We start from the raw sequence: 25,565 nt of genomic DNA, 5'->3' as shown, positions 1-25,565 counted from the left end.
CATTACAAGTAAAAACAATACCATTTAGTAAACATAGTTAATAATATGTTTCTTAAATGGGCTCCACATGTGTGTGAAATCTCTTCCACTAATAATAGCAGATGAACCAAGTATCACAACTAAGCAGTGACCAGACTCTCAGTCCTTACATCATAATTCTTTGTAAAATGGAAGGATTTGGATGCTAGAGAGATGGCTCATCTCTTGTAGAGGATCTGAGTTCCATCCGTAGCCCCATGTTGAGCAACTTGCAGCTGCCTATACCTCCAGCTCTAGGTATCTTGGTAGCTTGACCTCCTGACCTCCATGGTACCTTCACTGATGTGTACATTCCCACACAGAGACACATATCATACACGCAATTAAAAATAGGCTTTAACAACAATTAAAATACTCTTACTAGAGCTAAATGATATTTTACATCATAGTAAGGAAAGGCTTCTTTCCATTTTAATTAATCTTTCCTGCCTTTTGCTTTTCCCCTTGCATTCTGTCAGCCTCAGATCTGTTTAGGTGTTTTAGTATTGCACTACTTGAGTATACTTTTACAAATAAGATTATGTGTATTAAATGTTTTCATTTACAGTACATATGATCCAAAAATTTGCTTTAAACGGAAATTTAGTGGGTTTTTTAATTAAAATCAAGATGAATTAGAATCAGAGAGCAGAGTTGTACAGATTTATTACCTATTTTGTAGCTACAACTATGGCATTGTTATATAAATATGTTATGTCAAGCAGAAATATCAATAATCTAAGTGGGCTTTCTCTTATACTTGTAAGCATTATTTTTGTACTGGTCTGAGTTTGTAAGTATTTTATGACATTTATAATACTCATACAAACTATGAATAATGTTCTTAATTTTTTAAGATATTATTTATTTGTTATCATCAATAAGGCATTTTATTTCAGAAAAGCATATGAAAAATACGTTATTTTAAAGTCTTTCTCATTGACATTGTGTAGATCTAAGGTTCTCAGTCCTAACTTAGCCATTCATGTGTATAATGCATTTTCATTGTCAGCATCTAAGTTCAGCAGTGGACTTCTCTGATTGACAACATTCTGCCAGGGGCTGGAGAGATGGCTCAGCGGTTAAGAGCACTGGTTGTTCTTCCAGAGGTCCTGAGTTCAGTTCCCAGATGGCTCACAACCATCTGTAATGAGATCTGGTGCCCTCTTCTGACCTGCAGGTGTAGATGCAGACAGAACACTGTATACATAATAAGTATAAATAAATCTTTAAAAAAAAAAAACGACCTTGTTGGCTTGCTGTAGTGTTGAGAGAGAGAGAGAGAGAAAGAAAGAAAGAAAAGAAAGAAAGAGAGAGAGAGAGAAAGGAAAGAAAGAAAACATTCTGCCAGTGATGCAGAATGACTTCTAGAGTAGTGTATCCTTTCTGGTCTTCCACTGCAGCAAGTAAGTTGTTATTAGTTCCTTTAAGGACAAAGACAATGCAAGTTGTTGTCAATAGATCTCAAATCCCATATCATACTAGCTGTAGTGACAGATGCCTTTAAACCTGGCATTCAGGATCTAGAGGCAGGTAGATCTCTGGTGAGTTTGAGTCCAACCTGGTTTGCATAGTAAGCTCCACGCAAACCAGCCGGGGGGAGGGGGGGTAGTGAGAAAGAAGGAAGAATCTATGTCAACTCCCTGTTACTCATTCCAGGACCCCAAGGCAGGATGTTAATCCCACACACAAAGGGTTGGTGCATTCAGTCTTTCATGTATTAGTAAAAATTGTCTTGGCTGCTGCTGGGCCATGTTTTCCTTGCTTAGTATATTCTTTCTGTGGTTCCCATTGGTTTTTAAATGACCCATGGTTTCCATCTGATTCCAGTAGCACTTTCTGAGCATGTTCCTACGATCCAGTACCTGACAGAAACGGTAAGGGAGGAAAAGTGTGTTTCACTCGTGGTTCAAAGGTTCAGTCCATCGTGGCAGGAGAGTGTGCTGGAATAGCCACATCATGCCACACAGACAGCAGAGTGGAGCAAGATATAAGCACAGAGGACACAACCCTAGTGACCTGCTCCTCCAGTCAAACTAGGACTTTCTGCAGTCCCATCTTTTAGTAGCCCCCAGATTTGGAATCTGTCACCGGATTAACACATTCATTTAAACTGAAACCGTTAGAATCTAGTCATCTGTAGAAAAGCATTCACAGATAGACACACACACAATTTCCTTTACTAATTACTACTTAGTCACTTCCTTAGTCCAGTCACGATCACAATCAAAATTGACCATCACAGCCTCTAAGTAAGAAAATTTTAACAATTGTTAATACAGTTGAGTATGTAACATTAAATGAAGCATTTTCCTTCTTGAATGCAACTCTATACTTTAATAGACATAAAAATAATCTTAGCATTGAATGTTAAATATTTGTTGAGAAAGTCAAGGCTTAGGACTTGGTCTCCAACTGCTAATTTCTAAAGTATCAGAAAAACAAGATTCACTTAAAGGAATAAGTGAATATCTCGTGTGGATAGAAAGTAGAACATAAAATTTCAATATATGACCAGCTTGTCAGTTTTGAGTGTTATCTATCAGTCCTTATCAAATGAAACTTTTTAAACTAAATCTTAAAAATTCCCTTACAAATTATTCTGAGAACCATTGATACATAAATTTTTATTCCTTAAGACATGAAGTTCCCCAGAGTAAGTGAGCAATGGGAATGTGAATGAGTTATTTTCCATATCACTCCATTTCACCATTTTTTACAGAAGGTACAGTGCATTCTTTGTGTTTTGTTGATCTGTTTGAGCAGTACAGGTGAAATCCTAGATTTTCAGAAAACCATGGAATACTCTCTCTTGCCCATAACATTTGTTTGCTGAGGATTCAGCTTTATTTTCAAGGACTAGAGACATTAAGATCTTAACTTGGTAAGATCTGTATTTCACAAGAATAACTCTCCAACCACATTTACATGATTTAACAAGCTAAATTGGAATTCATTGTTTCCATTCATCTTTACAGCTGCATAATTGTGTATGTCTCATCTAATTTCCAGAAAAGTGTGAATAATTAGGGTGTTTGCAGTTTGGGGTGTATTCTTCCATAATGAAGAACATTCATACAAAAACTCTAGTTTGGCATCTTGTGTTTCCATTAAGAAGTAAATATGACAGTGTTTCACTGTTATTATGTACAAGGTCGGTTTTTCCTGCTGGAAAATGTGATAGAATTAAATTATGATATCATTTTCTGAAGACCATTAAGAGTTTAAGTGAACCTTTGTCTGAACAGTGCCGCAGCTTTACCAGTAATGATAAAGGACTGGAAACAGAGTCTCTTAAACCCTAACCTTACTGCTGTGGGAGGTGTAAAAATGTTTTGAACAACTAGCATAAATCTGAGATTTTACTGTTATTCCCTTATTAAAATCATTCAAGAAGACAGTCAATATTTTCAACAGCATTAACTGAAGTCGAAAAAATGATTCCAAATGGTGTAATTTGTAAGTGCTGAGTCAGCATAGGTATCCAGAAAGGGGTTATTTGCTGAGGCCTCGAGATGAGGGAGGACATGGAGAAGGGGTTTCTGAAAGCAGCTGTACAGTTTATCTGACTGGAGTAACAGGCGTTTGCTGGAACATTCTAAAATACTAGATTAGTTAAATTTGACCAAATTATGAACATAACCCAAAAACTGAACATTTATTTAACATAATTAATTAAGTTACTGTTTCTCATATACACTCTTCAAGGTTTGAAAATGGAGCATTGAATCCTTAAGGCAATTTCCAGTCAAATGTATATATAATTAAGGTATCTGTTGCAGGATGAGCATCAAATTAAGTTTGTGTTTAGATATGGGATATGGGTTCTGTTTCCAAGATACCTCATAATTTATGTACAGGTACCCTCAAACACAAAAGATTTTGAATTTGGAAAACACTTGTAATTAGGGACCCCAACCAGAATAAAAGGCATTCCTAAATGAGAAAGAAATGTAATGAACTGCATTACTAGTTACATTGTGCTATCTTGATACTCTGCGTGTGAGCAGACCGTTCACTCTGAGACATTTGTTGGGTGTCCACAGTGTGGCTAGCAGTGAATACCAGATGAGAGTCCCTGCCCTCCAAGACCTCCCATTCTTTCTTTTGAGTGGAGTGTGGCGGAAGCTGTCAGGGAAGTCAGGGGGGGGTGGTTTTATTTTTTTCCATAGACACTCAGGCCACTAAGATGAAGCTATTTCTGTAGCACTGGTAAGCAAAAGTTAATGCCATTTTACTAAAAGGTTTCAAAGTTGGCTTTTCTTGCAAGAGTGGATTTGCTAGTGTGAAAGAATACCTGATTTCACATGGCCACCAATGCTCTTTCAGATGAATGCACTAGACAGTCTTGGACAGACTGCTTTGCATAGAGCTGCCTTAGCAGGCCATCTGCAGACCTGCCGCCTCCTGCTAAGTTACGGCTCTGACCCTTCCATCATCTCCCTGCAAGGCTTTACAGCAGCACAGATGGGGAATGAAGCAGTGCAGCAGATTCTGAGTGGTGAGTTCCACTTCCCATTCCCTCACTCCCAGGCTGGGAACCTGACCTGAGTGCTTGCTTCTCATATCTCCCCGTCCTAACTCTCAACATTAGACATAGCAGCCTACTGAAAACTCAGGAACCAGATGCGAATGAATTCAATATAGTTATTCTTCTTTCTCACTCACTGGCCTTTGCTTGGGTTCCATCTACTGTAGACAAAGAGAAACATAGAGACAGCTGTAGACTGGTGGTCAAAAGCCTGGCCCCTCTGGTGCCTATAAGCAGTACACTCAAGCTCTGTAGGCCCTGGGCCCGCCCTGTATGGCAGGTACCTTAAGGCACCCTCTATCCAGAAACAAAATTATCAATACATGTTACATGATCTAACTATACTTAAAAATCTACATTAAAACTTCCTAAGCATCTATCTTGAAAGATCCTCATATGAGGAGGAAAATGCTAGTAAGCCGCAGACAGCCTTCCAGTTCTTACCTAACAACTTGGACAGGACACGGCTCGAAGACCAGAACTGACCCACAGATGTTTTCAAGGGCTCCTAAGAATTGCACAGAATCTCAAGTACATAGTGGTGGTGATAGGCGTGTGAATGCTGCATGTGGGAAGCAACCTCAAGAAGTAATTCTACAGCCTTACTTTTCCTCCCTCTGCAGTTTACTCTGCTTCAGTCTGTAGATTTGCTGACAGAGATTGTGCATAAAACTGATAGGAAAGCAGGCACTGGCTTCCTAACTCCCAGAATTAGAAGTAACAGCCTACTGAAAACTTAGGAACTAGACGCTAAAGATTCGATCTAGTTACTCGTCTTCTTCACTCATTGAGCTTTCCCCAGTCTTCACCTGGAATATGGACGGAGTTTAGTCTTGAGTATTAAACGCCTGCCTTATACAGAGCAGCAGGCTCTCCACTGCAGAAAGATAATTACCCCCCACCAGGAAATACATCGTTTAAGAACTTGTAATCATTTTATAAATTAGGATTTTCATGAAATACTTTTTTGTGCTTTTTACTGGGAATCAGTCACTACTGAATTTTTCTTTCTGTGAGTTATAACTATAAATTAACAAACATATAGTTGCTACATCAATTTCTCACAATGTTGTACATAAATTTTAACAATGGTTAACAAAAAGGGGATGAAACATCAAATAAATCCAGCAAATTGGATCCATATAATGCCTTCAAAATGCCTTCAAAGCAAATGCATTTCAAATATGTGATTTCTGGGGAAAATGAAATTGAATATGGAATCATAATTATAAAGTTTCAGTTACTATTATAATTCTACTCTAAAATTGATTTGTGATACATATAGTTAATTAAATGCTCAACTTAGGAAATGGTAGGTAGGACTCAGTTCGCCATATTCATTATTGCTCTAGAAAGATAATGTAAAATAGAACTGTCTAAAGTAGGGCCTTTTAAAACCATGGAGAAATGTTGAGTTTTCTTTGTGTTTTGTTTGAGGGTTTTTTTATACTAGTATTTCTACATTCCCAGATCTCTTTTTCCTTTTTAACCTCGAGACACAGTCTAAGTTGCCAGTGCTGGTCTTGAACTCACTCTGTAACCTAGACAGGCCTCTATCTGTAATATTCATGCTTCACCTACTTTTTCGGGAGCTGGGATTTGCCTTCCAAGCCCCGAAACAAGTCTGTTTTAAACTTAGTTTTTTTAGATTTGTGCAGATGCAGAGCTGCCCAGCTGCTGTCATTATAAGTCAGCATGTTTAACGTTTACTCTTTGACCTTTCCATAGTTCTTAGAGGCATTCTAGCTGGTGCACAAGATATTTTGCTACTAGAAAATGACTCTTTCCTAGTCATCCCCATCAGCATGCTGAGATGAGTAACCTAAGGACACAAAGGATGCTTTGCTGAGTTTTCTGTTGCTGGAATCACTCTCATAGAGATGCAGGACAGCCTCACTCACCTGTAAGTGTAGCACACATGCACTGTGAGGATGGAGATGGGGGACCAGAAAGGAGGTGAATACAGGTAGCCAAAAGAATTAGGTTTGATCCAATGATTCTAATATGAAGTTGACCAAAATCAACTTGGCAAATATTTTTTGAGTTGCATTTATAAAAGGGAAATATAAATAAGATCAAGAATCTGGTTCTAGTCCTTAGCATCTCCACAGACTAACTAGTGCAATATAACACATTCTTTAAGGAGAAATAATTTTAAAATGTACTTCATTGTCTGAGATATTCTTTTTTCCTCTTTAGTCTTGGTATTTTATCTGCTTTAATCTTAGTATTTTATCTAAGTATTATTAATATGATCAAATAGTTTGTCTTCTATGGAAGAATTCTTTAACTTATCTATAAAAGTCACTCTGCCGAACAAAGCACTGTAGGAAAACTAAAGTGTTTCTTCTAAAATCTGAAGCCTTTTGTAGCATCACTTGATCCTCCCACTTGGCCTGTGAACTCAGTATCTCTGATCATGACATAACGTAATTTTAAACTGGAAAGAACTTTGAGGACAAGCACCTCTCACACTTGAAATGCAAAAACTAAGGTAATATGCTGGCTAGAGGGCTCAGTGGTTATAGGTGCTTGCTGAGCAAGCCTGACAACCCGATGGATGGAGAAACCTGACTCCTGATCTCTGGCTTCCATATGTGTTATGGCACGGTATCCTGGACACTAATAATAATAAATAAAAATATCAGAAATCTGAAGTATCCTCCAAAGTTCACATAGAGCCCAAGCCTGTGGTCAGATTTCCTGCCACACACTTCTTTTGTATTGATGTTTGTACATTCTGAAAACCACATTTAACATGAGCATATTGAATTTTTTAAAGACCAGTGTTGAATAAATTTTTGTTATATTTATATTTGATAAATCAAAATATCTGACTTGTATCTAAATGTAATAATCAAACTCAGTATGTTCTGTTTAGCATTGTTATCATCTCCCAGTTATCCAGGCATTAGAAAGTCTGGAGATGTTTTTGATCTCTTGCTCCAGCTTTGCCTGCTCCCCTTTGAAACAGTCTTTAACCAGAACATTTGATGGCTGAATAGTGGAGCATCAAAGTGCTCCCCAGTGCTAGAATTATTTAAACTGGATGTCAGTAAGGTGTAAATTATCTGAGTAAGTTGGGGAAGCAACCATCACAGATATAGCCATTCTTAATCTCTCTTCCCTCACCAAACAATCTCCTTCCATAACTTCCTATAGTAACCCAAAAGCCAACCTAATCTTTCTTTCTTGGATACAGAGAGTACTCCTATCCGCACTTCTGATGTGGACTATCGACTCCTGGAGGCCTCAAAAGCTGGGGACTTAGAAACTGTGAAGGTAAACTAGTGCCTTTACTCTTACTGTTAGAATCTTCTACCCAGTTCATTTGTATGCATTTACTACTCAAAACAAACTTAAAAAAAAAATAAAAACAATTGATGGTATATCTAGACAGGAGAGTCCTCTGCCACTAAGATTTTCCCACTTCGTGCCTTGTAGCACCTAAACCATAAAAAATAAGATATGCATGCATACAATTTTATTACATCAGATGTAGTAAAATTAGAATTTATGTGTGCACATGTGCAGTGGTACATGTGTGGAAGGGACAACTTTCTAGAGTTAGTTTTCTTTTTCCACCATGGGGAACCTGGGAAATAAATTCAAGCTGTCTGGTTTGGTGGCAAGTGCCTTTACCCATGAGCCATTTTGCTGGCCTGGAATATAAATTTTAAATATATCTGTTTGTATGCAGGTCGGCAGTATGTGCTTTCAAGTTTCTAAACGATACATTCACAATAAAGGAAAATTTAATTTTGATAGTGGAATATAAATGTCCAAAGAATACATACAAATTGAAAATTCAATCTGGTGTATTTCTTTCTGAAAAGACTAAGAAATTAGAAGCTAACTGGGTGTGGTAGCTCATGCCTTTCACCCCCTTGGAAAGCTGAGGCATAAGCATTGTCGTGAGTTCTGGGATAGTCTGCACTATATGAGTGATATTCTACCTCTTCTTTCCCCACCACCACCTCCTGGGGGGAAGGGAAGAGAGAGAGAATTAGAGGGAGAAGGGAAGGAAAAGGTTGTTCACTGTATAAAGTGTGTTAAAATTTGAAAAACAGGATATACAGTTTCTATGGCATTCAGCCAGAAAAGAATAGAATCAAGAGCTTGTAGGTTCTAAAAAGCAAGTTTCTCTTGACCCACATTCAGGGAGACTTAGTTTCTCTAGTTCCTTGTGGTCAAGTTGATATGAGCAAAGAACAGCTAGGTGTACTGTAAAAATTCACGTGTGATGAGATTGACACAGAAGAGGCAGGAGGCTCCATTTGCTGCCCTTGGGGGTTTCTGTTGGATTGGTCTAGGGCATGCTGACAAAGACTAAATTCCTCTATTTATATATCTATATCTATCTACCTATCTACCTATATATCTCTATCTATCTACTGAGAGTGTCTGTGGTCACTGTACTGACAAACGGAGTGGGGATTCTCCTTTGGAGCATTTTGAAACAGTATGCAGCCCAGACTGTCCTCAAACTCACTGTGTAACCCAGATTTAATTTGGACCTCCCAAATTAAAGATCCTCCCACCTCATCCTCCCCAGCTCTGGGATTTTAGGTGTGCTTCACTATGTCTGGCTATGGTGCTGATTTTTAATGTTTTAATTGCCTCATCCCGAGAATATTTGCTAATAGTGATCTAAATGCTACACAATTTTAGAGAAAAATCTGTGAATGATTGTTAATGGTGTTGTTTCTGTCTTTGTGTCTGTGTACATCACAAAAGCAACTCTGCAGCCCACAGAATGTGAATTGCAGAGATCTGGAGGGCCGGCATTCTACACCCCTACACTTTGCTGCAGGCTATAACCGCGTGTCTGTTGTGGAGTACCTTCTACACCATGGAGCTGATGTCCATGCCAAAGACAAAGGGTATGTGTTCAAATCCAGGTCTTTGGGCTTCATTTTCCTCATACTTAATCTATTTATATATTTTTTGCATAAAATTACATATTTTTTACCTACAGAACATAACTGCTTTCTTTAGAACAAGAAAATTTACAAATGGCAGATACTCCTTTTTGAAATATTGTGTTTTGGTTTTGTAGGTGCTTTCCCCACTTAAACAATATATATGCTTCACTTAAATCATGATTTAAACAAACACACAGTATAGAAAGACAAGGGTCATTCATCCCACCTTCTAAAGATGCAAAGTGAGCAGTTTGCCTGTAATTCTCCAGCTTTATCTTTGGTTGTGTACACCAATCGCTTGGCTTGTGCGCACTTAGCACCTCTGAATTTGCACTGTGCAGTTATTAGGCGAGGGTGCTGTTCGATGGTCTGCTTTGATCTTCACCTGGTCTCCCAGTAGGAGATATGTATGGGACGCCTTCTAACTTGGTGCATCCCTTTCATGCCTGTGTGTAGGATTTTATTTCATTTGTGAATGTTTTCATGTAATTTGTAATTTATGTTCATCTTCTCATATCTTTTTGCTATGAAAAATAGATGATTTCTTCCAAAAATTTAATCCATGCCAGAATCACCAGTGTTAATAGAAATATAATTCTATTTCTACCAGTTTAAATTGTATTTTTATATTAGATGAATTATTTGACAAACCAGGTAAAACTTTTCAAGCAGCTGCTTAGAAATGTAAGAAGAGTATTTTAGCCAGAAGATTTTCCATAGTCTGAGTTAATTTTGCACCTGCTCAGATAAACTAGCCATGTTCTGTGCACTTGCTCTGTGTAGAGCTAGCTATCAGTGAAATTGCATGACTTAGGCTTCAGGCAACCATTATGTGTTTATCTTTCTAAAGTAAGGCACCAGACATGATGATTTGAGAACATCATCACTAGTTGTTCCAAAATACTGTAGTGCATTGGAGAGCAGCCAGTGTGCTCCTATGACTCATTGTAGTACCAGCATATTTCAATAAAGCCATCATTTCAGAGGACACTGGTTTCTAGCTAGAACGGCACTGGTATCTTGTTTTTACTGTGTTCTACATCAACTAAAACTGATCTTCAGTGCACTGATTTGAAAGTCTGTCTTTTTGAGCTACTTTTGAGAATGTCACCTGGTTTCTGTGAAAACGTGGTCATCTACAAGTTTCCTTAGGAAACAAGGGTGCTAGGTTCTCTTACCTGAGTAGAATTTATAACAGAGAGCCTTTATTTCCCTTGGTGAATTCTCTTCTTATGGGGGAAAGGGTTAGATTTTGAGATGAAGGTTTCTCTCTGTAGTCTGGCCCCCTGAAAATTGCTATGTGTAGACCAGGATGAGCACAAACTCACAGAGATCTTCTGCTTCTCCTCCTAAGTGCTGGGATTAAGGTATGAACCACCACTGGGATCAAATTTGAGTTTTCATTGCTTGGTATGTCAACATTTTAAGTTATACAGAGAAACCATTACTGAAACGTTATGAGTTAAAAAATAACTAAAACAAATGGTGAAACTTGTCAACTAAATAAGTAGATGTCCTGTATATTTTTTGTATTGCATATTACATTATTGAATATTATGCATCATATAAGTATGCTAAGAATTTTCATTAATAAAATCAAAGTTAAAGAAAATCTGAGAGATGATAAAAAAAGATTGGTTAGTATTTGTGCTGATACTTTGTAGTGTACAGAGCTTTGCATTGCTAGGATAAAAGTAAGAATTGAAAGGATTATGTTAAACAGGCCCAATGTCCTAGCTGCTTGGGAGACTAAGGCAGTAGGATTTGAAATCAGTGCCTGCTTAGTTTATAGAATGAGTTCAAGAATATCTCTCTTAAAATAGAAAAGGCTAGGTGTGTAGCTCAGTGGTTGAGTACCCTAGCATGCATGAAACCCTGGGTTTTATCCCAGCACTACTCAAAAAACTGTATTGTGATTACATTTTATTCTGTGAGTGTATATATCTACATGTATTTCAAGACTAATGATTGCTGTAATATAAGATTTTATATTGGAATTTTTTTAATTATTAATGTTTGAGTTGGTGAGGTGGCTTAGCAGGTAAAGACACCCACTGTGCAAGCCTGTTGACCTGAGTTCAAACCCTAGAACATGCATAAAGGGGATGGGAGAGAGCTGACTCAGAGTTGTCCTCTGACCTCCACATGTGCCATGGTAACATACCTACTGCACAGTAAATAAAAATCGTTAGTCCTGCCTAGAGATAGGAGCCCATATCTAAGAGACCAAAGAGGAAGCATTTCTTTTTGAGCAGATGTTCGATGTACCCAATCCCATAGAAAGAGGAGGAGTTGAGGCAGAATCTCATTTAGCCTGTTCTGGGTTGAAAACCCATCTGTAGCTGAGGATGCCCTCGAACTCCTGCTTTTACCTCCCAAGTACTAAGATTATAGACATGTACCACCACATCCAGAAAAAGAGCATTTTATTATGTTATTTTAGTTGAAAGATCTGATCTGTTTTATAACTCTAATTTTCTTTTGTTTAGTGGCCTGGTTCCTCTTCACAATGCCTGCTCCTATGGACACTACGAGGTAGCTGAGCTCTTGGTGAGGCATGGAGCTTCCGTCAATGTGGCAGACTTGTGGAAATTTACCCCTCTCCATGAAGCGGCAGCCAAGGGAAAATATGAAATCTGCAAGCTCCTTCTAAAAGTATGTAGATATGAAGCAGCTGCCTGGCTTTAGTTATTGCTTGAAATTAAGAGTATTGGGATCTATTGAAAACAAGTGCTAAGGAGACCGTCCATTTCCAGGTGACGTCATGATACTTACATAGTGTTTGACAGGCCTTTCTGAGTAGATTCAATAGAGGTCATGTTATTAAAGAAAGTTTTGGGAAGAACTGATTTAATTTGCATGGCTTATCTAATATAGCACCAATATTAGGAAAAATATCCTAGAAACCTCTTCACTCATGTTGCTGTTTGCAGTACAGTTACTATTGCTACCCTCAAAGCTAATGATAACTCAGCCTTTCTAAATATCACATACACTTGTTCGTCATGGAAGACAACTGTGTGGTTTTCCATCTTAACCAGAGAAAAATTATTCATTATTCCTGTTACATGTAAGCACATTTTATGTTTTTATTTGATACAGTTAATACCATAAATATATATGGCAAATATTAACACTAATTAGTTTTAAAAAGCAAATCACTTTTAGTTCATTATTAATTCATTTTCTACTTGAATATTGGGGTTTATTTGTTTAAAACAAAGTCTTACTCTATAGCCCTGACTGGCCTGGAACTTACAGAGACCTGCCTGCCTCTGCCCCACAAATTCTGGGATTACAGGTGTGTGCCACCACACCTGTGATTTCCACAGTAAGTCAGCAGCCATCTGTGTCAGGGTTATAGTAAAAATTCTTGGTCCTCAGGTGTAAATAAATCGTGAAATACATTTTTAAAGCTATGATACTTTTTTAACCAATGTCATTTAGAGTTCAGTAGTTTTATTTGGGGGGGGGGGGGTGTTCAACCTGAAGATCTGAAGAGCAAAGCAGTCAAGCATTAGAAAGACCTTTTATCTCTACCAAATCATCAGACTGAAGGGTGAAATCCTGTCTCCAGGAATTCTCAGACTCTGCACTCCACTGAGTTCCTGTCTCTCCCCTTTTATATTCCTCTCTCTGCCCACCCATGTTGTTCCTGTCTCCAATGTCCCTAATGCTGGAATTAAAGGCATGTGATCCCAAGTGTTTGGATCACCTTTGTGTAAGATCTGTTTCTCTTTTAGACAGATTCAATCTTGTATAGCCCAGGGTGGCCTTGAACTCACTAGCCTCTGTCTCTCCCGAGTCCTTGAATTAAAGGTGTGTGCCACCACTCCCTGGCCAGTATAGCTGACTAGTATGGCTGCTTTGCCCTCTGATCTTCAGGTAAGCTTTATTTATTAAAACACAAATAATATACCATTATAGCCACCCAGATGGGTTTAAGTTTTTTTTTTCTTTTTAATGATGCTGCCTAAATATCTTTATGCAATTTGAGTTAGGGCTATAATTCAGTGGTGGATTGCTTGCCTACCAAGTGTAAGGCCCTAGTTTTATCACTAAAACTCTTTGTTTGTGGAAGGGGGCATGTTACAATTAAGTCTGGCCAAAATTAACATCTATAAAATTATAAAAAGTGAAAGAGATTTCAGAGGTAACTTCAAGTCTCTTGGAAAGCTTGTCACAAAAGAACAGAAGGTACCCACTACCCTCCCAGCTTCACTGTCACCCTGGACCCTGAGACTTTAGTTAGTACTTAGCAAGATTTGGGTCACTTTTCTAAGTAGTTACAAAATACGCAGAATTTAGATTCCTGTTTTCGGGGGGTTTTTTTTTGGTTTTTTTTTTTTTTTTTTTGGTTTTTTGAGACAGGGTTTCTCTGTGGCTTTGGAGCTTGTCCTGGAACTAGCTCTTGTAAACCAGGCTGGTCTCTAACTCAGAGAGATCCGCCTGCCTCTGCCTCCCGAGTGCTGGGATTAAAGGCGTGCACCACCATCTCCCGGCTTAGATTCCTGTTTTCAAGGTGCATGTAGAATAGATTTTCTTTTCTGACAAGCCAGGGATAGATAGCAAATTAAATGATGTATATGGTACCTGCCCACTTGCAAACACACAGTCACCATTCGGTTTGTCTTACAGCATGGAGCAGATCCAACCAAGAAAAATAGAGATGGAAATACACCGCTAGATCTGGTCAAAGAAGGAGACACAGATATTCAGGACCTACTGAGGGGGGACGCTGCACTGTTGGATGCTGCCAAGAAGGGCTGCCTGGCCAGAGTACAGAAGCTTTGTACCCCAGAGAATATCAACTGCAGAGACACCCAGGGCAGAAACTCAACTCCTCTGCACCTGGCAGGTAAGCGTCACTGTGTGTCATCCCATGGTCCTTTTTAATAGCCAGTTAAACACTGCTAAATGTGTACCAGGTGCTTAACCACCTGGTTTGCATGGTGAAAGAGCATTGGTGAGATAGCCCATCAGGTAAAGGTGCTTGCCACCAAGCTTCTCAACCCGAGTTCAGTTCCAGGAACTCATGTGGACAACTGAGAATCAACACCTGTAGATTGTCATGTTCTAAGAACTCCAAACTCATGTTTGGTGCCTGCAATGCCTGTGAAAGAGATTGGCATGTATTGTACACTTTAGTAAAGACTCAATTATGTCAAGATAGTATTAGCCTTTGAGGAAAAAAAAAATAAAATCTTAAATTTTTCTAGTCTTTATTTATGCATGTGTGAGAGTTGTAATCGTTTCTCTTGACCTGACATGTCCCTTCTTACTCTTAACAGCAGGCTACAATAACCTGGAAGTAGCTGAGTACCTTCTAGAGCATGGAGCTGATGTTAATGCCCAGGACAAAGGAGGTTTAATTCCACTTCACAATGCAGCATCTTATGGGGTGAGCATGACATAGTGAACATCTAGAAACCTTCCCTGGCATTTAATTCTTTGCTAAATATGCATTACATGTTAAGGAACAGATTTCTAACCAGTAGCATAGCCATCTATGTAAGTTTTGTGACACCTTCCCTTGTAATTCCTCTTTGAAGAATACCCGCACTTTTGCAAGCATTCTGTCTCTAGCACATTATCTCACACAGTAATTGGTGTGTAATGGGTCATGTATAAATCTTACCTCTACCTCGGACAGATTTTAGAACTTATTGTAGTTGCTTACGCTTAGCTCTAGAATCTTAAAAGTGTCAAGCCAAGTAGTTAAGCAATTCACACATAGTTCAATAGCATTCTGCTGAGGGAGTACCCTCCCAAGTGAAAGTGTGAAGCCATCTTTCCAGACATTGTAACTGTTCACAGGGAAGAGGAGGTGCTCAGGCCTGGTGCATCGCAGTAGAAATAAGTCAGACATGAAGAATGCTCCCGTGCCTGTCTGGTTTTGCACATCTCCATCTTGGACATAAATCCCCAGTTATCTAGCAGTTTCTGTATACCAGGTTCTTGGGTGACGAGTGACCCCCACTGTTCATTTTCATACAGCCTACTTTGTAAGTGCCACAGTCCTGCTTTCCTTTTCTTCCTACAAAAAGAGAAAGCTGAAGAGCATTGCCTACTGTTTCTGTTGTGACCCTGTTCTCAAATGCCAGGTTTGAGCTCCGGCTGCCCTTTGGATCTGCATTTTTTTAAAAAGCCACCTCAGTTTTTTCAAACAGAGAGACAAACACATGTTTAAGAAGCTTAAAGGAAAATTACAAGTTTCATGAGAATTTTTTATGATAATGGACCTTATTCTGCTTAATATCCTTTATATTATAATGTGTTAGGTATTATTAATCTGTACATACAAAGGACAGTTAATTTCTGTACTATTAATAAATATAAAAGTGTTGGTATTTTTTCCTTACCCAAAGCCTGTGATTTTATAAGAGTAAGTCATTTGGCTGGTTTGTTTTCTTTCTCATTTTGCAGTGTTTTCCCTCAAAGGGATGATACTTGAAGGTTGCATGCTATCGTTGTTGTAAAAACTACATACAATTAAATGGCTTTAGCTATAGCTCATATTTCTCTCCTATTTCCCATCTTTTTAAAATTTAGTCCCCTGTCTTTATGCCATTTGTCACTCGCAGCATTTTGTGATGCAGCTCAAGCTAAAACCCATCAGACTAGACACTCTGCGGCAGAGTCAGCCCCTCGTCTAAGCTCCTCACTCAGTCCTCTGCTGTCACAGGAGACCAGAGCTAAGCTGCAGCCTCTTTGTGCATTTAACCCTCATTTTTTGCTATTATTTGCCCTAGTGGTATAGCTACCTAAAAAGAACTGAAAAGCCTAAGAGTTGTAATTCAGCTCTGCTTGGGTAATACTCCTTCTTAATTGGTCTTTTAGACATTTGCCAGCCAATTTAGCAAGCATGTAATTGGTTTCACTAAACACACACTGTAGATTCAATAGGAAGAATGTTTAACAATACATACTGAATACACAGCTCACTTACACACCCACATACATACAAACTATAACTTCTCTTGGACTATATGATTTTGGAAGTCTTTGCCAATTAGTCTACCAAATTGCATTACTCTTTTAATAAAACACAGGAAGCACAGTTTAAGTATCTTATATGATTTTAGGAATGGCTTTAAATTATCCCGTGTTTTGGATTGACTGGATAGAAGTGCTTTTCCAACACATCTTTGGAATGAAAGAAGACAGTTGGGGTTTTATTTTGTTTGAAGTGATTTTGATAAAATCATAGCTTTCATGTTAGAAGTCTGCACATAAACTGCAAAATTAATTTTATAATGTTCTCGTAATCCCCAAAGGGTTTTCAAAGTAGCCTGATCTCAGAAGAACCCTGGTTTCATTGTGTCCCTCCCCTTCATATTATTGGCAGTGGGAAGCCTTCCTTAGGAATTACCTGATCTTTACTTTCGGAAAAACTAATTTTAAGCCACCCTGAGCTACATGAGACCCAGTCTCAGAAAACAAAAACAAACAGAAGGGCAAGAGAATCGTTGTGGGAAGACAAGTCCAAAACACAGTAGAGGGGCTGGGTGTGTCTTTGTTTTAAGAAGAAATTTCTATTAAGGATGAGAACACAGGCCTGGAAGGAATTGTTAAATAGAAACAAGGATACTTGATGGAACTCTACCTGGTGGTTTTCTTAAGCCTCTTTGTTTTCTTGATTTTCCCAGCATGTTGACATAGCGGCGCTACTGATAAAATACAACACATGTGTAAACGCAACAGACAAGTGGGCCTTTACTCCGCTTCATGAAGCGGCCCAGAAAGGAAGGACACAGTTGTGTGCCCTACTCCTAGCACATGGTGCAGACCCAACCATGAAGAACCAAGAAGGTCAGACACCTTTAGATCTGGCAACGGTAAGTGCTTGTGGCAGCTGTGGTTATTGTTCACTAGGATGTCAGGCCTGACACTGCCTTCCAGTGCTCACCTGGCAGTTCATTTGGCAGATTTGGTGTTCTTCCTGAAAATCTTAGCCGAAGCCACATGTGCCCTCGGTTCCTTTTGTACTTCTGGTATATCTCATGTGTCATCAGCCCCTTTAGCTTTCTACGCCAGTTGCCTAACTTGCAGCTCTCATTCACAGCCACCACTCAACGTTAGATGCCTCTAGCCAAAAACAAGTGTCAATTTCCGTGCCTGGTAGTCTTAAAAAAAAATCACAAAATGCTTGGTGCTTAGTGAAAGACTTAACATTTATAACGTTTTTGTGTTTTCTTTAATTATTATTTTAGGCTGATGATATCCGAGCTTTGCTGATAGATGCCATGCCCCCAGAGGCCTTGCCTACCTGTTTTAAACCTCAAGCAACTGTGGTTAGTGCCTCTCTGATCTCACCAGCATCCACCCCCTCCTGCCTCTCTGCTGCCAGCAGCATAGATAACCTGACTGGCCCTTTGGCGGAGCTGGCTGTAGGAGGGGCCTCCAATGCAGGGGATGGCGCTGCCGGTGCAGAAAGGAAAGAAGGAGAAGGTGGGTAGTGCTTCTTGGGTTAAATTTTTTAGTGGGTCAGTTACTTTTTTCTTTTGGTATTAAAAACTTAAAGATAGTCTCTCTCTTAACCTTTATGAGTTGAAGGACATCCTGGACTACATGGTAAGACCCTATCAAAGATGGGGGTGGGGTATGAGAGGAAAAGGGAAGGAGTAAGGAAATAAGGACTTGATAACCAGCACCGACATAAAAAGCTGGGTACAGTGGCTGAGTAGTCCCAGTACTGAAGAGGCAAAGGCGAGAGGATCCCTGGGACTTGCTGGCCAGCCAGTTTAAAACCAGGTCCAGTAAGAGACTCTCCAGAAAGAGGGTGGATGGATGAATAGATAGATAGATGGATGAATAAACGAGATCCAGGTTCAGTAAGAGACTCTCTAGAAAATGGATGGATGGATAGATAGGTGGATGGATGGATGGATGGATGGATGGATGGATGGATGGATGGATGGATGGATGGATGGGCGGGCAGGCAGGTGGGCTGGTGGGTGGACAGATGGACGGACAGGTGGATGGATGGATGGATGGATGGATGGATGGATGGATGGATGGATGGATAATGAGGAAGACACTCAACATTGACCTCTGGCCTCCACAAACACAAACATGTATACACACATATACTATACACACAGAAATAAAGTAATTTTTAAAAAGAATAAATCAGAACAATACTTTTGACTTTTTCTTTTTTAATACATTAAAAGTATTTTATCAGATATGGGCTGGAGTGCAGACGCTGCTTTTAAACTAGACCAGAGGACCTAGTTTAGTTCCCAGCACCCACACTGGGTAGCTCACAACCCCCTTTACTTCATCTGAGGACTTCAGTATCCTCTTACAGCTTCCAGGAACACCTGGACTCAATCTGCGTATACTCACACATAAACACACAACTAAAAATAGTAAAATCTTTAAATATTATATAAAATAATATTGTTATACTAAAAATTAATATATTTGTTATATATCTTACAATATATAAACCTATATTTTAGTTCTACATTTTGTATGTTTTAGAATTAATATGAGTATTATTCTATTGCTATGCCAAAGATAAAATTTAGAATAACTTGAAGTACTTAAGTTAAATATGTGTATTTGGCATTATTTTATATCATGTAAAATCATCTGTATAAGCAAAGGTCAAGAAATAGGGTTATGCCAGGTAATGGTAGTACACTCCTTCAATCCCAGCACTGGGGAGGCAGAGGCAGGCAGATCTCTGTGAGTTCAAGGCCAACCTGGTTTACAGAGTGAGTTCCAGAACAGCCATGGCTGTTACCCAGAGAAACCCTGTCTTGAAAATGGGTAAGTGCGTGAATGAATGAAAATAAAGAAATTGAGTTATATGGAAATGCTGAAACCTTCCATAGAATTAGAAAATTCTAAGAGATTTAAATGTTTCTGTTTTAGTTGCGGGTCTTGATATGAATATCAGCCAATTCCTTAAAAGCCTTGGCCTTGAGCATCTCCGGGATATCTTTGAAACAGAGCAGGTAAATTCTTGTGTACTTTTTCAACTATTGAGTTATTTATTACCACACATTTTTTTATTTGAACTTGCAGCTATTTGTTTTCTGTATTACATATCCTCTTTATTTTGTGGCCTAACGTGTTCCACAATCTGCCTCATGCGTAATCTATTTGTTTCAGGTATGTTTGCACTATGGTAGCTGTCTGTGATGTTCCTGGAAAAGCCAGGGAACCCAATACTCTGTGCATCTCTCCATCTATCTGACAGTTGGGAGACCTATCCTTTCTCTTTATGAGCAGTCTTTCTCAGTGGATTGTCACGTCAAGTTAGACCCTGAGAAGTGAGGGTACAGGCTATTGGGAGAACACTTGGTGAACTTAGATCAAGAAACTGCCTCAATAATACTGTTTTATTTTGTCTTGAGTTTTTTGTTTCCAAAAGACACTGGCACTTATGTCCTCATCTCTTGTGTTTACTAGTGAGAACTCTTCTGTTTGCTGGACTGTGTTGTCGAGGATAATAAATTTCTACTGCTGTGTTCCGTGAGAACACTGAAGATGAAATTGAGTTTAGTGTTACTGCTGGAGAAAGGGAGAGGCACTTAGAGCTCAGTACATCATTCTCCCAGTTGTATAGTTACCTCCTTACACCATGTCAGCCTTTCTGGCAGGGAAATAGACTATCGTAGTTTATGTTTTTTTAAGATCTATCCATTTTCAGGAACATCTGCAGATCCCTTTGTTTTGTGACTTGTGGTCCACAATCTGCCCCATGCACAAAAGTCTGTTCTTTAGTAGGTATGTGCTTTGAGTTCAGTAGAGCTACATGACAGGTGCCTAACAGGAATCTCTTTTCTCAGGAGACTGAAATCCAGTTGTCAAGGTGCACCCCCTGCAGCCATTCTAGAATAAGTCTTCTCCCTGCCCTTCCTGCCCCCTTGATTTATGGTCTCACCACTCCAGTCTCTGCTGCTGTTGTCACATTGCCTTGTCCTGTGTCTGCCTTCTCATGTGCCTCTTACTGGGACACTTCCTTTAAACTTGGGTCCTCCTGGGTGTTTCCTGGTCTCAAGATCTTAATTTAAGCACTTAGAGACAACTTGCTGCAAAAAGCGTTAACTTGTTTGGAACTTATCCCTTCTAGGGAGAAGGGCCTCCTTTTTGTTGTTGTTGTTGTTTTGTTTTGTTTTTATTTTAGTTTGTGTTTTTCCAAGACGGGGTTTCTTCGTGTAGTCCTGACTGTACTGGAATTAACTCTGTAGACCAGGCACAAAGATCTGCCTGCCTCTGCCTCTCAAGTGCTAGGATTGATTAAAGGTGTGTACCACTACCTCCAACTAGGGCCTACCTTTTTGAAGGCTCAGCTCAACTCACAGCAAGTATGTATATATGAACTTTCCTCTTTGTTTTTCAGTTTCCCAAGAGTGGGTTTCTCTGTGTAACAGCCTGGCTGTCCTGGAACTCGTTTTGTAGACCAGGCTGGCCTTGAACTCATAGCACTCCAACTGCCCCTGCCTCCCAAGTCCTGGGATTAAAGGCATGCACCACCACCACCCAACTGAGCTCTCATATCTTTTTAAGACCCAGGCAATTTGTCATAGACTTTCCCTTTCCAACCATCAGCCTCTATAGGTAACCCCCTTCTGTAATCAATAAACTCACCCAGTATTTCAGTATGTAACATATGCACTGACTTTTATTCTTTGTAAGCTTGTAGTCGTCTTTAACTTAAATACCTTGGGTTATGATAGGTAGGTGGCACACTCCTATAACTAGCACTTAGGAGGATGAAGCAGGAGGATCACAAAGTTGAGGTTAGCCTAGACCATTAGATAATATGGGCTTTAATGAAACCTTACTTCAAAAAATATCTGGAAGGCCGGGAAGTGGTGGCGCACTCCTTTAATCCCAGCACTCGGGAGGCAGAGGCAGGCGGATCTCTGGGAGTTCGAGGCCAGCCTGGTCTACAAGAGCTAGTTCCAGGACAGGCACCAAAGCTACAGAGAAACCCTGTCTCGAAAAAAACCAAAAAAAAAAAAAAAAAATATCTGGAAGGCAGTTTGTTTGTTTATTTGTTGTTCTTGTTATGTTTTTATATGATTTATAGTAAGATTTTATTATGCTTTTATTTCTTTGGTTAAATAAATTTTACATTTATTATAGTTCATCCTTAGTATTTTTAATGACTCAAACAGTTGAAATAGAATTGAACTAAAATTGAACTAACTAAACACCTTGGTCTGTTTTTCTCTGACTGTAAGAGGCATTTAGCCTATCACTTATCTTGCCAGTCAGTTAAGCACACCTACAGTATGTGAATGCTTAAAATTCCTGGTGAAATTGGGTGTTTTTGCCAACTTTGAAGTCATACTTTGCTAAGACATCACATGGTCTTCATTTGTGGTGAAGAGGTTACACTCCACTGTAAGGGTCTCCTCTCCCTGCCATCTGGTCATCTTCTAGGAGAGCACTGTAAACAGTGAGGCTTTACGTTGTTTGACCACATCCTCTGCTATAGCCACATGAACAGCTGCATCCCTTCATTCTGAATCATGATTGAAGTAATTGTCTTGGTTTAATAAGCCAAAGACCATAATTCAGACAAGTGACTCTGCCTCCTGTTGAGAGCTTTTCCTCGAACTGTAGTTGTGCGTTTTTGTCAGCTTGCCTTGTAAAGTGTAGCTCTGTTTGCTCTTTCCTTCTCGTGGGGATTGTCTTTGTCAGTGCCTGACCTCCTGGGGTGTGTTTCTCTCGGGTTATTGACTTAGTAGTAGGATGATTCAGCCTTCAATAACTTCTTCTGACTGCTTGGCGTTTTCATGTTTTTAGTATTCCTTTTTCCTGAAGTTTTGTTCTATTGATTTTCCTTTTGTCCAGAATAATTTGTGTCCTTTTTGTAGTCCAGATGTTAACTGTTACACTTACGTATATTAGCTATTGTAGCCGTCTCCTCTAGATCAATGCTGTGCCTTTCTTAGTGCCCAACCATGTTTGACCACCTTCTGTGCTGCTGTATTTACTGTAGCAAGTGCAGGTGTTTAGTCCTCAGTTATAAAATAGTAAGTCCACTTAATTCTTCTGTAGCATACCATTAGAATTTTCTGTTATGAGCATTCTACAGCAGCCCAGTAATGTGTGTAGTGTGGAAGTGTGCAGTACATGCATTGTGTCCCCTGAATTCCTATGTGTTTCCTGAGACTCTGACATACTGTATGCTGCTCTTTCTCTGTTCATATATGTGTCTACCCCTCTCCCTGGGGGGTGGGAGATAATTTTTTCCGGTGCTGGAAGAGCTTTACTGTACCATATTTTCAGCTCCACCTTCTCAATTCATTGCTCAGAAATCTGTTCTCTTATTCCATATAGATACTTTCCAAAAATATACCAGAATCCCTTCTAATTAACTTTAACACTGTGTAATATCAACTTCCACTTAAAATGTAGCTTCCTATCTAGAGTGCTCATGTCCATGAGAAAGAAAATTTAGATTTATATCTGGAGCTCAGCTGCTATAACTGGGTGTATTTATATTCAACCTATATATTTTCACAGAAAGTGACCATATATGTTTTTCTTTCAAGTTGTGATAAAACAAAGCTTGAACTCAAATAAATTCATTGTAAATATGATTATAAAGTCGCTGCCACCACCACCACCCAAGTAAAAGATTTTTTCAGTTAAAATAATTTTCTCTTCACAAAAATCTTAGGAGACATGGCATTTACTTTGCATGCTGACCTATTTTTATCTCGTAAATGAATAAAACTTACTTTAAAGATTTTATATTCATGTAGACATGAATAACTTTCTCCCCCCAGAGAAAATAACTAGGGAAGCAAACTTGTGATTCCTTCCAAATACCTAAGCATGTTCTCTGACTGTTCCCCCATATCAGTGAGTTTTAAAGATAATAAAAGAATTGATTGAATGTAAGGGAAAAAGTACTGTTCTGTCATTTCCGCTTTATCACTGTTAGTAACTGGTCAGTGAGGGTAGCTCACCCACACCCAAGGGGGGGGATTATAATCAGGGCAGGAATACTAGGGGCTGAGGATCCCTGGCAGCCATTTTAGAGGCTGCTTTGTAAACTGGAGTATAGTAACCCCAGGGTTCCTTTGCTCAGGCAAGGGGCTTGGGCAAGAAGTTTTACATCCTTTTTTTTTCTGCAAGTCTATATATTAAACTTCATTTCTTTCTCTAGAATGTGATTATAAATATTCTTTCTTTAGAGTTTGGTTTCTGACTTCTAGTCTGGTTTTGACACCCTTCAGCTATATACTATGTGCATCAATTAAGAAGATTTTAAGTGTGTAATCTAAAGTTACCACCTATATATGAGGCCGTGTTTCTATTGTCGGCTGTGTTTAAACTGAAGTATAAAATATATCGATGAGAAAGATAGCAGTAACACTGTTCACAAATTATGTTAAAGTCAGCTCTAACTTAAAATATAAAGATTCCTATTTCGTAAACTGTTCTATTTCAAAGATGAATATTTCATCTAGTGCCTTGTTGTCTTTTGAAAGCTCTGTTGAAAACTTGCTTTGGGTGATTAGAAGTGAGTTGCCCATTTTGTAGAATGAAACAATTATTCTTCAATGGCCACTTAGCAGTAACATGCTAAATTACTTCAGAGAATGAGCAGTGGTGTTCCTTGCCCTGAGATGATCCTGCTCATTGTGTAATGTTTCATTTTGACAGTAAAAATCAGAGCTCTGGGCCTCATTTGTCCTTTTGTGCTTAAGTGTAAAGATTGAGAAAGTTATGCACATATAAAAATGTATTTAGTTTGTATACAGTGTTCTACCCACAGGCCAGAAGAGGGCACCAGGTCTTATGACTTAGGTCTTATGGTTTGTGAGCCACCATGTGGTTGCTGGAAATTAAGTTCAGTACCTCTGAAAGAGGAGCCAGTGTTCTTAACCTCTGAGCCATCTCTTCGGGTTGGATACTTATGATTCTTTAATCTTGTATGAGTTAGATTTTTAAAAATCTATAAAAATATTTCAGTTCTCCAAAGAAAGAAAAAATGAGGAGCAACAGACCTATATTTATCCCAGGGCCTTTTCTGTCCTGAAAAACTACCAGTGCCATTCTGGCCACAGGTGATTTCAGAACTTTGCCACTGGGTGGAGGCAGAGTCACAATTACTACAGCCCACAAAGCTATAAGGAAATCAGCAAGCTCCTGCTTGTCATCTGAGATGAATCACCAGAACTCAAAGGCCACCATTCTGTGCAAACATCGAATGTGTTAGGCAGAAGGATTGCTAACCTGACAACTTATGAGCTTAAAAACCATCTCTCTCTTTTTTCCAAACTGGGGTTTCTGATGTCGCTTCTTTACAAAAATGACCTGTGGTCTAAACCTAAACTGTAAGTCTAACTACTTCCTGAGGCCACTACTGGCTTGCTTACTTCCTGGCACTGGGAATTTTCTTATCTAAGGTAGGCTTGCTTTGCCACACGGTGATAAATTAAAATGCTTCTCCCTTCCCTCTGCTCTCCATTTCTGCTACCCACATGATTCTGAATTTGGGATCTTCCCATTTTCAAGCTGCTAATCCATCTATCTGAGGGCAAACAGAAGATGGCAGAATTGAAATCAGAAAAAAAAAACATGGCAGTGATCATTCGTCTCCCATCACACTGGGTCTCTGTCTTAATTCTTCATCTGCTTGAAGCAAATGCAGAATGTTTTTACTGAGCTAGAAGGCTGCCAGTCTTCTTAAGCAGATTGAAGGTCATGTTTATAAAAGGAAACAGGTTCTTTAACTTGAGTGGTAGGCATAGCACTATACACAGGTGCAAGAGCTTATATCCTCCAAAGAGCTGTTACAGATTTAGTATGCAATTTCTTTCATTTTGCAGATTACATTAGATGTGTTGGCTGATATGGGTCATGAAGAACTGAAAGAAATAGGCATCAATGCATATGGGCACCGCCACAAGCTAATTAAGGGCGTTGAAAGACTTTTAGGTGGGCAACAAGGTAAGCTATTTAAAAAATGTTTTTATATTTATATGTATCATATATTTTATATATAATTTATGAATATTTTAATAAATATTTCTTCACTAAGTTCTGAATATAAAGACTGTTTTGAGAGTCTGAGCACGTGCAGATAACAGGTATAGCGCCCGCTG

General features: G+C 39.0%; 1 protein-coding gene across 1 annotated transcript in view; it reads left to right on the top strand.

Moving 5' to 3' along the window:
- The window catches only part of Tnks (tankyrase), a 160,607-nt gene that overhangs the window by 114,007 nt on the left and 21,035 nt on the right, over positions 1-25,565 (top strand). Inside the window, exons 12-21 of the mRNA XM_075986519.1 lie at positions 4,348-4,519; positions 7,752-7,831; positions 9,287-9,432; positions 11,964-12,129; positions 14,113-14,332; positions 14,766-14,875; positions 17,124-17,312; positions 17,688-17,925; positions 19,360-19,442; positions 25,290-25,410. Of these exons, the coding sequence (XP_075842634.1) occupies positions 4,348-4,519; positions 7,752-7,831; positions 9,287-9,432; positions 11,964-12,129; positions 14,113-14,332; positions 14,766-14,875; positions 17,124-17,312; positions 17,688-17,925; positions 19,360-19,442; positions 25,290-25,410 (1,525 nt within the window). The remainder of the gene's footprint in view (positions 1-4,347; positions 4,520-7,751; positions 7,832-9,286; positions 9,433-11,963; positions 12,130-14,112; positions 14,333-14,765; positions 14,876-17,123; positions 17,313-17,687; positions 17,926-19,359; positions 19,443-25,289; positions 25,411-25,565) is intronic.

The sequence above is a fragment of the Microtus pennsylvanicus genome, chromosome 9 (genome assembly GCF_037038515.1).
Source record: "Microtus pennsylvanicus isolate mMicPen1 chromosome 9, mMicPen1.hap1, whole genome shotgun sequence".
Classification (NCBI taxonomy): Eukaryota; Metazoa; Chordata; class Mammalia; order Rodentia; family Cricetidae; genus Microtus; species Microtus pennsylvanicus.
The sequence above is the reverse complement of the archived record's forward strand: the minus strand, read 5'-3'. Positions and strand labels throughout refer to the sequence as shown.